General features: G+C 47.1%; 1 protein-coding gene across 8 annotated transcripts in view; it reads left to right on the forward strand.

The window, feature by feature from the left end:
- Nucleotides 1-12,404, forward strand: part of TRAK1 (trafficking kinesin protein 1) — a 100,988-nt gene that overhangs the window by 76,889 nt on the left and 11,695 nt on the right. For 6 of the 8 annotated variants that reach the window (XM_057704534.1, XM_057704527.1, XM_057704535.1 and 3 more), the window contains 3 exons: nt 889-1,125; nt 2,360-2,676; nt 9,000-9,338. In XM_057704534.1, coding sequence (XP_057560517.1) covers nt 889-1,125; nt 2,360-2,676; nt 9,000-9,338 — 893 coding nt within the window. Of the gene's footprint in view, nt 1-888; nt 1,126-2,359; nt 4,035-8,999; nt 9,339-12,404 lie in introns of those variants that run through there. The other 2 variants (XM_057704530.1, XM_057704536.1) reach the window with 2 other exon arrangements.

Consider the following 12,404-nt stretch of genomic DNA (forward strand, 5'->3'; position numbering starts at 1 on the left):
GGCTCTTCGGGGGGTGTGAGCAAGGCTTCCGTTTCCTTTCTGCATGCATACCAGCCCCTATCATCTCTCCTCCTAACTTGAGACCTTGCAGTTGGCCTGCTCAGAGCTGTAAGTACCTTGTGGATCCAATTTCATCAAGTTTTCTCTGTACCCAAACCCCTAGACAGAACTTAAACAGGATCCTGGGAGCAACCCATGTCCCTACGCCTTAGTGCATGTGTGAAGCCTTCTGCATCCCAGAAAGAGGCAGCCGTTGTAGAAACACGCCTACCCTTTTCTCCTTAAAAGGGAACAAATGAGCATCAAAATGTGGTTCTGTTCTTAGAAATGGCAGTTTCTGGGGAAAAAAAAAAAAGATTTAACCTGGTTTTCATCATCTCATTATAGAAGTTTTTTTCTTTCGTTTGTTTTCATTATAGAAGTTTAAGACCCACTATAAGTCTTACTTTTTTGTTTTATATGAATGGTCAACAAAGACTCATTCTACCAAAATTTATTGTGCTCTGTTATGTGCTGAGCAGTGAACACTGCCCTCCTGGAGTTTGCATTCTAGAGACTACCATGAGAGAAGAAAACTAGGTGGGAGACAAAAGTTACTATTAAATATATTTGTAGGTCAAGCATAAGGGAAGTAGGACGCGGTATCACTCTTGGTAGCATCACCTTTAGGACACAATCATGTAGTGGAGTGCTAAATTCTGTGGGTGTTGAGTCTCTTGAAATCCAACCAGCACCCTAAGAAACACATGGAAGGCACAGGGTGACAGGTTGCTTGGGGGTCACAGTGGCCAGCTGCCTACGGGCTCCTCGGTGGACAGTGCTTGGAGGGTTGAACTCCAGGGTCGTTCCTGCCTCTTCGTCATGGAGGATGTTGTGCATTCTCCCCAGCCACCAGAAGCGGGTCTTTGAGACTGTGAGAAACATCAACCAGGTCGTCAAACAGAGGTCTCTGACCCCGTCCCCCATGAACATCCCTGGCTCCAACCAGTCCTCGGCCATGAACTCCCTCCTGTCCAGCTGCGTCAGCACCCCCCGGTCCAGCTTCTACGGTAGTGACGTCAGCAACGTCGTCCTCGACAACAAGACCAACAGCATCATCCTGGAAGCAGAGTCAGCAGACTTGGGGTGAGCCAGCCTGGGACTTTTTCTATTTTGGGGACAGGGGGGATTGAACACAGGTTCAGTAGTCAGAAGACGGGGGCTAAGAAGAGTCGCCTCAAAAGCGTAGACCTTTCAGTTCTCAAATCTCTTGTACCAAGAAGCAAAGCATATGCTTTTGATGCTGCTTCGTTAGCCAGTTTAAAGAGGTATAATGGGACACACCAGAAGTTGGCTTTTCTGTAAAATGTCGGAGGGGAGGATACATGAATTTTTTTTCTGTTAATCTTTATCTGTTAGATATTTGTTTTATGAACCCCTTTGTAGCTTGGATTCTGAAAGGCTGAGGAGGACTCAGGCTCTGTCTTGTGACAAGAACCTGGTTTGCTTCAGAAGGTGGGGTGCAGAGTGCCTGGCAAGTGCCCGCTACACTATGTGTCCCTGGGGTGGGTCTCCTCAGTGGTGGTCTGTCCCTCTTGTCCTGAAGCCTTGCAGGACCCTCCACCCCCATTCCATTATCCACCCTTTTTCCTAGGACTTAACAAAAGTGATTTTTCTGGCTGATGGGTCAGACAGTTGGAAACTGCTCGATCAGAACTCTGGGGTTTTTGGGACTTTATTATTTTTCTCGTTGAAATATAGTTGCTGTACAATACTATTTAAGTTACAGGTATACAACAGTGATTCACAATTTTTAAAGGTTATAGTCCCTTTATAGTTATTATAAAATATTGGTTATATTCCCCATGTTGTATAATATATCCTTGTAGATTATTTTATTCAAAGTACTTTGTACCTCTTAATCCCCTACCCCTATATCACCGCTCCCCCTTTCCCTCTCTCCACCGGTAACCGCTGGTTTGGATCAGAACTCTTTTAGAGCTCTGAGTCCCTTAAATTCAAGGGGAAAGAAGAGCATCCCTTGAGCTAGCTGTCCTCCTGGTAACCAGGAACTGCAGCCAAAGGTTTCTTCCTAAGGTGTCATGAGGGAGATGTCTGCAGGGGTTGGATTTTATGCAGTATGGGCAAATTTTTGTTGCTTCTTAGTGCTCCCTCTTCACCTCCCCGAGGCGGAGAAAGAAACAGGAGGGACTCGTTCTTTTGGATGAGCTTTTGTTTCCCAATGTTGCCTAAATTTCAACTGCTTGCCTCGGTTTCCTTAGAAGATCCGGCTGCCACCTGGAAACTAGCAGTAAGGCCGGCATTGTCTAGCACCCTTTGCTGGGTGCGCCGCGCTCACCCCCGTTTCCCCTCCTTCCAGAAACGAGGAGCGGAGTAAGAAGCCGGGCACGCCAGGCACCCCGGGCTCCCACGACCTGGAGACAGCGCTGCGGCGGCTGTCCCTCCGCCGGGAGAACTACCTCTCGGAGAGGAGGTTCTTCGAGGAGGAGCAGGAGCGCAAGCTCAGGGAGCTGGCGGAGAAGGGCGAGCTGCTCAGCGGCTCCCTGACGCCCACCGAGAGCATCATGTCCCTGGGCACGCACTCGCGCTTCTCCGAGTTCACCGGCTTCTCCGGCATATCGTTCAGCAGCCGCTCCTACCTGCCCGAGAAGCTGCAGATCGTCAAGCCGCTGGAAGGTGATCACAAGGGGCCTCGGCCCCTCTCTGCCCTCCTCAGCGACTCCCTGTGGTCCCTGATCCACCACCGGAAAGCGGGCAACCTCTGTAACGCCTACTCCTTTTTCTTCCGCGATAGCCACCCGCGCTGCTGGTTTGAGTTCCTCTGAGTGCCCGGGCCTCCACCTTTCCCCGTGCAGGTTTGGAAATGCACACACAGGCAGCCCACAGTAACCTCCGTCAACTCGGCCAAAGCAGAGAAAACGTTTTGGCCCTGGTTTCCTAGTTCTCTTTCTCTTGCATTTGGAACCTTAGAAATACCAATCTTCGAGGGAGGCAGAGATGTATCCTCAGAAGTTAATTAGGTCATGCCTGGGGGTCTGAGAAGTGTAGAGAATTAATGATTTGACTTCTCAGGAAATTTGGTGTCAGGGCCCGGGGGATGCAAAGCAAACGCTGTAAGTTGCTTTTTCAATAACCAGGTGAAAGCAGTTTGCTATTTGTTGACTCACATGTTCTGCTTTGATCTTCAAATAGAGAGGGTGCAGCTTTCTCCAGATGTGGTGTTCTGAGCAAGGCTTCTAGGCCTCCACAGTGTGGGGGCCGGGAAGCGGGTGGCTGTGGAGGTGTGTGAGTTTTGTACCTCCTTAAGCCTACCTTCTCCAGAGGCGATTGAGTTTTTAGCATCAGGGACACCCTAGATGATTAAACTCATGGAAGAAGTCACCTTTTTTCTTTCTTTTTGCTTTAGGCATTATAAAATGCCTTTACCTACCACTACCCTGCTGAGAGCCACCAAGTGTTTGTAATTTTCATTTTCCCCCCTCCTTTAGTTTGGAAACCCATGAGAGTTTGAGACGGTATTTCAAAATTCTATACTACATATCTAATGCAGAGCCCCCAATCAGAATTTCTGGAAGGCAGCATTTCTCAACTTTTAAAAAAATTACCCCCTCTAAGAAGCCATCTTAGACATTAATTCCTAATCCCTCCCCCCAGAGTATGTAATGCCATGGATATTACTGTTTATGTATTGTGTGTGTATCTGTGCCTTAAGAGAGTACAGTTACTCACCCCAAAAGAACCAGCTTTCAACCCTGGGGGGCAGTATCACCCCTGTTAGGATGCGTGCTGTAAGATGAGGTTGTACTTGTTAAAGACCCAAGAAATGCTGGGTCTCCTATTCTCCAAAGGAAGGAAGAGGGTGGGCTAATGTTCTTTTTTCATGATTACCTTTTAATTGTATAATTTAGGTCCTTAGATTTCAGAAAAGGGATGGCTCATCCTTTTTTAAATTGTTTATTCATTTGTAAGCTTGGTGATTGTTTTCTGATCCACAATTATGTCTGTTTTTCTTTCAATAAAATCTTTCATTTCTGCAATTTTACTTTTTGCCTTTCTTTTCTTTTTTCTCCTTTGTCTCTCAAAGGTCATTGGAATTTATCATCTCTATCTTGTCTGCTTTCTATATTTTACTTTGTGTTTCATTAGATCATCTTAAGGATATGTTTTTTGATTTATTTTCTAAGCATATTGTAGGAAGAGATTTTTTTAAAACTTATTTTGACCAAGTCATCTTTTTCTCTTTTAATCTTGTGACATAGATAGCAGTATTTTTGTGATAAATTAATGGAATAAGAGGAAATCCCATTAGATTTTCAAGATAAATTTTATCTATAGTACCCCGCTCACCAGGAACCTATATCACTACCATTAAAAAGTCATGTCTTATCACTGTGGGCTGTAAGGTATCCTCATGATAGCGATCCTTCCTTCTGGCTCCATTTTGTAGTTCTCTGAATTCTTAGCTGTTTAAAACACAACCAATATTTTTTTTTTCTTTCTCTCCTCTACAATTACTTTTGTGTTATTATGTTTAATTTGATATGGTGGAGTGCTGACATGGAAGTCTGCCTGATGCTGGGTTCATTGCAGCTCTAACTGTGGTGTTGGATAAGTTACTTTTCTTTTTTGAGCCGTGTTTTCTTTATTGTGAAATAGGGCTCACATCTGTCACACAGGATGGTGGCAGGGAATAAATGTGATGTGTTTTGTATTATGCCCAGCATCTAATAGGTGCTTCTTAACTTGTAGGCTCCTTGAACTTGCCCCTATTCCAGTAACTCAGGTATAAAGGCTAGCCTTACCAGTGCTGAGACCTGGACCAGCATTGTGCTGGGGCCACGTTCTTACATCTTTTCCCGTTGGTCCACCAAGGAGCTGATAGGTTTCCTATGCTTTCCAGTGGCCCAGGTAAATATACCTGGGGTGAGGCCCCTGGAGAATGTTGGTTGGGATCAGAGCAGATAGCCAATCTGTGTCGTCCATCTATGTCTACCTTACCTACTTAATTAATCTTGCTATCTGCTCATTGGCGTCAGCCAGAATAGCTGGGCTAGGTGTTGAAGAATGCTAGCACCCTTGTCTCTTCACCTTACCTTACACGTTTTAAGCAGGTGAAGACCAAACAAAACATTCAAACTAGAAAGAGGTATATCTGCATTAAAAAGATGAGTCGGGCAGTATTTTTTCCCCTCTATTTTGCTCTTCCTTTCTGATTAATTATAACCAGATAGTATTTCCAAATAAACAGGTTAATATGTAATAAGGGAAAAGCAGACACTTCCAAGCTGTGCATTATCCAGCAGATTTAGCTCTAACTTTGAAGCCCTAGGTGCTCTGCTGACATAAATGGATTTAGTTTTCTTCTCCTTTGGTGATATGAAAACCTTTTAGTTAGAACAATGGGGTATGGGAGGAAAGCAAACAGAAGGAAAGGGGCAGTGACTATACTGCGATTCTGTAGTGTCCACACCCTGCTCTGTAGACCTTCATCTTGGTGCCAACCGGGAACACAAAGATTCCTCTCTTTGCCTGCCTGACCCCAGTTTCATTCTCGTGTGGGTGGGAGAAGGTGATGGTGATGGGAGATAGTTAATAGTACAGTGATTCTCCTGCTTTGTGCTTGACAAATCAAGGAAGCTAGGCGGCAGAGGGGGAAAGGGGTGAGCTGGGGAAACAGGATAGGAAAGAGGCAACAGAGGCTCTGAATAAGGCAGAACCCCTCACACCCCACCTCCCGTCCACTGCCACACCTGGACCACCACCTTTGCTGGGCTCAGCAAACCCTCCTGGGGCCTCAGAGCCAGTCAGGAGTGGTGATGGTCCGTGAGCCCCCCACATGGCTTAACTCAAATGACAGTCAAATTTGCAGAGGCTTTCACCAATAGTCACTTTTGCAGAATAGAAAACACCTGTTTGAGAATTAGAACACCATTCAAGTTGTTGTTGTTTTTTTTAATTTATTTATTTTAAATGATTTTTTTTTTTTGGCTACACCTTGCAGCTTGTGGGATCTTAGTTCCCTGACCAGGGGTGGAACCCAGGTCCCCCGGCAGTGGAAGTGCGGAGTCCTAACAACTGGACCACCAGGGAATTCCCCAGGTGTGTTATTGACCTGATTTCTGAGGCTCACATGTGTGCGACCTCCTCACTGTTGGCTGAGAGGCTGTGGATATAAGGATGGGCACTGAAGCCAGCCTGGGTTTTAACCCTGGGTGTGCAACCTCTGGCAAGTTACTTTACCTCCCTATGCTCAGTTTCCTTATCTGTAACATTAGGGTGCAGAGTTATCATGACGACTAAGCGAGTTCGTAAACATAGACGTCTTAGGAGAGAGCCAGGTCCTTAGTGCTCAGTAAAGTTTGGCTCTTATGTGAGTAAAGGAGACCCAAAGTGTGGGGGTAAAAAGCCAAGTATGCATCTTTCAGCATAACTTTTCTATTGTAATCTCACTCGATTTCCTTGCTCTGCATTTTCAGGGAATGCAGATAATTCCACGTACTTCTGTAGCCTCTTTAAATAGCAACTCTCTGTAGCCTCATTTCTCTCTCAGACTCATGCATGGGGTGGGGGATGATGGGGCAGCCTGTTGAACAGATTCAGGATGGAGGCCCACAGGACTCTTTTTCTGGGCCCAGACCTCTAGCCTCACTGAGTTCTTTCCTGGTGCGTCGTAAAGGTCCCCCCTCAGAAGGATGAGGAGATCTGGCACTTCCTTAACACGGTTCTTCATTTTCCAGTGTGTTGGCTTTCCCTTTCGTCCCTTTCCAAAGTTAGAGGTGACGTGGCCACATTGCACCTGGGAATTTCTCCTCTTCCTTCTAAGACCCAGATGTGCCGCCCCAGGCTGGTGTCACAATGCCTTGTTTAAAATTTCTCCCCCGTGCAGTTTCATTGCCAGAAATGTGGACACGTGCACAGTGAACACACAGACGGGGCCCATTTTGGTTGATTATGCATGGAGGTCCCCAGGGGCGGTGGGAGAGCGTGCATCTCCTGGCAGGCCCTGGACGCCCACGGCGAAGTTGCACTGCCTGCCATTTATTCCTCCATGTCCTCACTGAGCCCAGGTTCCTGGCTGGCTTTCAGACCTGTGGTTTGAAGAGGGAGGTGGGATGAGTTTACGGAACGAACTAGGCTTTTAGCACTGAACCCTGGCTACGCTGCCCCTAACTCAGCGACTTTGGAAGTTAGGTAACTCCGCTGAACCTCTGTCAGCGAGGTGTGGGTGATAATACTTGACCTTGCAGGGTGATGTTGAGGCGTGCGTCAAGGGGGTACACGTAAACTAAGCTGCCCTGCTGGCACGTCTCCAGACAGGGTAGCATTTTAAAACATGATGTCGTGGCACCTGGGACTCACAATCCCATTTTGTTTGTTTCCTTATTTCCACCTTTCGTCTTTTTTCTTTTCTTGTTCGTGTCTAGCGTATTTTCCATTTATAGTCAATAGATTCAGGTTAAGTAGATTGCTATTGTACTTGTGACACTTAAAACCCGGATAGACCCCAAAGTGTGTACAATTTTTTCTCTTTTAAGTTGACTTGAAATCGCCCATTGACAAAACCCTCTCAAGACTCCTCGGTCAAGACGGTCCCGTGAGAAGTTCTTTCCTGGCAGTGTTTTGGAGGCGGAGCACTCACTGGGCACCGTCGGAGGGTCGGGAGTTCAGTTACATTCCTCGGCCACTTCCTGGCCCCACCATCTGCCTGCCTGCCTTTCCCTTCTCTTTTACCTTGACTCCTGAGCTGCTGGCTCCTGGCCTCCCTGGTTCCCCTCTCTGATGTTCCCCAGCACAGCCTGGTAAGCCTGGAGGGGTTCTTGCCCTCCCAACAGAGGATGCTCTCAGGAAACCAGCAGTGATTGTCTGGGAGGTCATTTGTGCAGGAAGGCTCTTGCTTTTTCATGCTTGAGAGCTGCTCTCTAAGTCTCCCTGTTGAGCGTGGCATGTTATCGGTGTGGCTAGCTTCTTCATCTGGGGAATGGGGATGGAACGCCCAGCCGCACAGGCCGGGCACCCACAATACCAGGGCTGTGTGAGGGGTCGTAAGTGTCCTAAGGGGGAAAAGCGTTGCTCTGGCAGATGGGTTGGGCAGAGTCCTGGCGCAGAGTAACATGCTAAAGGTTCTGAGATGTTGTTCCTCAGTAAATAGACTTCTTAACCCAGGTTTCCGAAGCACACTTGGTCTTGGAACACCTGTCTTTGTGAGCACCTGGTACACCCTCGAGGTCCTCAAGGACGCACTCCGGTGTTATTACAGACCTTGCACAGTGTCATCTGAGTCCTGGGGTCTGGTGTCACCCAGGAGATCGGCTCCTCTGCTTCAGACCTCTGTGTGGACTTATGTGTTCTTAAATCACGTCTCTTTAAGCCAATTCCCACTCCCCAAACCTGCAGCCTGTCAGCCTTGCTGGCAGAATACAGAAAACCTAGGTAAAGGAGGTGATGGCCACGCCCACCCCTTATCCATGTGCTACTTTCACTTCTTTTTGCTCTTCTCTTGTGGGTCTCTGAGTTGCTTTGATGTCGTCTTACTCTGTCTCTGCTGTTTTCCCTGTTCCCAGCAGTGTGTACTTGGCGTAGAATCCATGCACACTCCCCCCTCCTACCCCTCTTCTGTGCTTGCCTTGCTTATGTTTCCCTCTTCTATTTCTAAAGTGACTCTAAAGTGTGGGACTTGGGGGTTGACATCGTTGATTGAAATAAAGAGCTTGTCACCAGACATCCTTGGCACACAGCATGGCGTTAATTTTACTTTGTAAAAACAAGTGATTTTTGTCCTTCAGTTGGTGCCGCTTCTGGTGTAGAAGGGGATTAGCAGCTGCCGCACAGTAGGAGGGGCAAGGGCAGCGTCGAGGGTGTCCCCACCAGCGTGCACCTGCGGCGCCCAGGGCCCCCAGGGCTCACACTCCACGCTGGAGGGTGGTGGACAGCCGCTCGCTTAGGCGCCCGTCCTAACCCTCTCTTCTCCCTCTCGTCCCCTCTGCCCTTTCTCCTGCAAGGTTCTGCCACCCTTCACCACTGGCAGCAGTTGGCCCAGCCTCACCTCGGGGGCATCCTGGACCCCCGGCCCGGTGTGGTCACCAAGGGCTTCCGGACGCTGGACGTTGACCTGGACGAAGTGTACTGCCTTAACGACTTTGAAGAAGACGACACAGGTGACCACATTTCCCTCCCGGGCCTAGCTACCTCCACACCAGTTCAGCACCCAGAGACCTCAGGTGAGAGGTCCCGAGCACGCATGACTGTCTCAGGCAGCAGAAGTTACCCGAGCCGGCCTCAGGCTTTCCCAGAGGAGATGCAGGAGCAGCCAGCGGCCGAGGAGGAGGAGGAGGGGTCTGGTGAGGGCACCGCGATCAGTCCTGTAAACCTGGCACCTCTACCAGAGGCAGAGTTCCGGGCCATTCTCACTTCTGTTCCGAGCACCATCCGTAGTCGCTCTCTGTCTGTAGCTTCTGCTCGTCTGTGTGGGTGATGATGAAAGCATTCCCATCCTGCAGTTCCATTTTTTAGTAGCGTCTGATGTCTCCTCTTGTAAGAAATGGGTGCAGCTCCCTGCCCGTCTTGGAGGTGCGTGGCCCGGCGGGCTCTTGAAGGGGAGCAGGAAAGGCTGCTAAAAAGAAGTGGATTGTTGCCCCCCACCCACCCCGAGCATCAGCTGCCCCTTCCTGTTCTGGCTCTCTCCCTGTGTCCAAGGGGCAGCTTCTCGAGTCCCCTGGTGACTTACAAACTGAGCTGAGCTGAGTTGGGCAGTTTTAGGGGAAATTATGAGTGCCGGGTGGTTCTGAAGGTGAACGAGAGAATCTGTTACCTACATGATGCATTAAAATTGGAAAAAGCCCGGAAAGTATTCAGAATTTTAGACACTTCAGAGATCAACCTGTTCCCTTTCCTAACTGCAGTGAAGGCGAACAAAGCTTATACCTGTGTTCAAAGGGCATTTTTTAAAAAAGTGTTTTAGCAATGCTCCTTAATCCAACAGACCCTAAGAGGATGTCAGTAAACTTTTTTAGAGAGAGAACTCCAGATGAATCTGGAAAAGAGCCCTAACTGATCTCTGTGCCCGCTGCCCCCCCCCCCCCCATTAAAGATATGACCATGAGTTTGCAGAATTACACATCCTAGGTGTCACTGGGATGACAGGCTTTGTATTCAAGGCCCTGGGATCACAGGGTCATGTGGTTTACTATCTTCCCTGGACCTCCTGGCTGCTTGGGCTGAGGGGAGAGACCCAGAAAAAAATGAATTAACCCTATGTCTTCATCCTCGTGACATTCCTAAGTCAACTAACTTGAGGAGAGGAAATTCATCTTTGTGACTGATAATTTTCATGCATGAAAGATACAATACTCCCCACAAAGTTCAGGGCAGGAGAGAGCTAAGGTTCACGGTGGTATTTCCCATTCCCTGGCTAAGTTCACACACCTCTGGCCAAGGAACTTTTCTTTTTTCTTTGACATAAACTTTAGAGGTATATCATCAAGTAAAAAGGATTGTTTAGTCCCTAGGTTTATTTATGGCTTATTTTATTTTATTTTTTAGCCATTAAGTTACCAGATTAAGCTTGCAAGGGAATGAAAACGCTTATTATTTAGAATCTTCTCACTTAAGGAAAGGAAACCGCCTTCGGTATTGTTACCTCCCTTTGTCATCAGCCCTGGTGCCCTTTTGGAAGGCAGGCAGTGGTACAAGAGATACCGTGTCTGCTGATTTTGTGGCTGAAGGAGCAGGAATCGTGTCGAGTGTGGTGACCCCTCCCTGCAGTCCTACAGGTGGAATAGAAGGTGAATCCTATATGTTTAAAGAAGCACCTTTAGGTTCATCTTTGAAAAGTTGTAGGGAAGGAATAAAGCTTATCAAGTCAGCTAAGAGTATCTCTCTGAGGACAGATGGAGCAAGGGGACCCGTTATGAGGAGCTAGGTCCTGACCACTTTCCTTACCACACACAAGGCATATCTGTTGCTTCTTCCCAGCTTCCTCAAACCTGCAGCAAATCCATCCCAGCAACTTTGAGGAAGGCACACAAACGTACAGTGGAAACTATTAGAGGGGTCATGTTGGAAGTGTGCAACCAAAGAGAATTATATAGATTGCTGAAGGTCTGATCATCTAGATCAAGGGTTCTTTTGACCTGCTTTCTGGGTGAGACTCGTTAAAAGCTCAGTGCAGGAGGGAAAGGCACAGACAATGCTCTTTTTCCTCTATGGGGAATGATGGGACCATTTTGATTCTTGGAACATAAGAAGCACATCACTTTACATAAATCATCCCCGGGGCCCTGAGTGGCATTATGTACACAATCTTGGAGTCACAGGTAGACAGATAAGCTTCAGTAGGAAGGTCTGAGGCATCCTCTGCCTTGGAATTTGTACCGGCACTGTCCTGTTCCCTGCCTTGGTCTGCCTTTTCCTGTTGCCAGACAGCACAGTTCCAGGAGCTGCCATCTGCCTGGGAAGACTTAGTAGGGAGAACCTTTGAAGACAGAGGTGATTCACTTTTTTTTTTTTTTAACTTTCTTTTTTAACAATTGGTATTATGGGAGGAAACTGGGAAAACTTGTATATTAGGCACTTTTGTCTAAAGCCTGCTCTCTCATGGAGAAAAAATTTTGATTATTGAAAAATATTTATTAATATATTTTAATGTATTGTATCATTGTTTGGTTTTTATAATGCCATGTCTTTGAAAAGGATGAATCCTTGTTATATTTGTAAATAATTTAGATGATTAAAATGAATTATGTAAATGTTATTAGATTATAGTTTTACTTTATTTCAGTAACATTTTATGTTTTAATTCATATAGAAAGTGCACTTTTATCAGAAATAATCTCCTAATGCCAGTGTTGTGAATTTTAGGTATTTATGTGTAGAGAGGAGGTCTGCATGTGGTAAAGGATTAAGATCAGAGTTTAAAGTCACACAATTAGGTTGGCAGATGGTTGGTTGGATGGACAGTCCAGTTGAATTATCTTGGATGCCTTGATTCTTAAAGGGGAGACAGAGGCGGGATTAAAGCAACATAGAAGAAGGCAAAGGTCAGTTTATTTAATGCTCATGCACGTGGAGACCATTTCCAATGGGAGAAACATCCTAAAACAGGCTCCTGCAAATCACTGCAGCCTGTTTGGCAGTGATCCTGCAGTGGAGCTGTGTCGTCATTGGGGCTGAGATCCGAAAGTAAGTGTTGAAGGCAAAAATCACATTTGGTCAAAAGCGCCCTTGAAAATCCCTGAAGCTGCAGCTCTTGGGCCCCCAGAGGCAAAAGCCAAGAACTAGCTTCCTTTGTAGCCTTCTTATTTGCTACATAGGTCCAGGTTCTGTTCAGGAGAGGCTACTTGAAGGGAAGGGAACAGCTGGTGGATGAAAGGAGGCAGACGGACACTGGAGGAGTTATCACTCCAGCC

The sequence above is a fragment of the Hippopotamus amphibius genome, chromosome 13, assembly GCF_030028045.1.
Source record: "Hippopotamus amphibius kiboko isolate mHipAmp2 chromosome 13, mHipAmp2.hap2, whole genome shotgun sequence".
NCBI lineage: Eukaryota > Metazoa > Chordata > Mammalia > Artiodactyla > Hippopotamidae > Hippopotamus > Hippopotamus amphibius.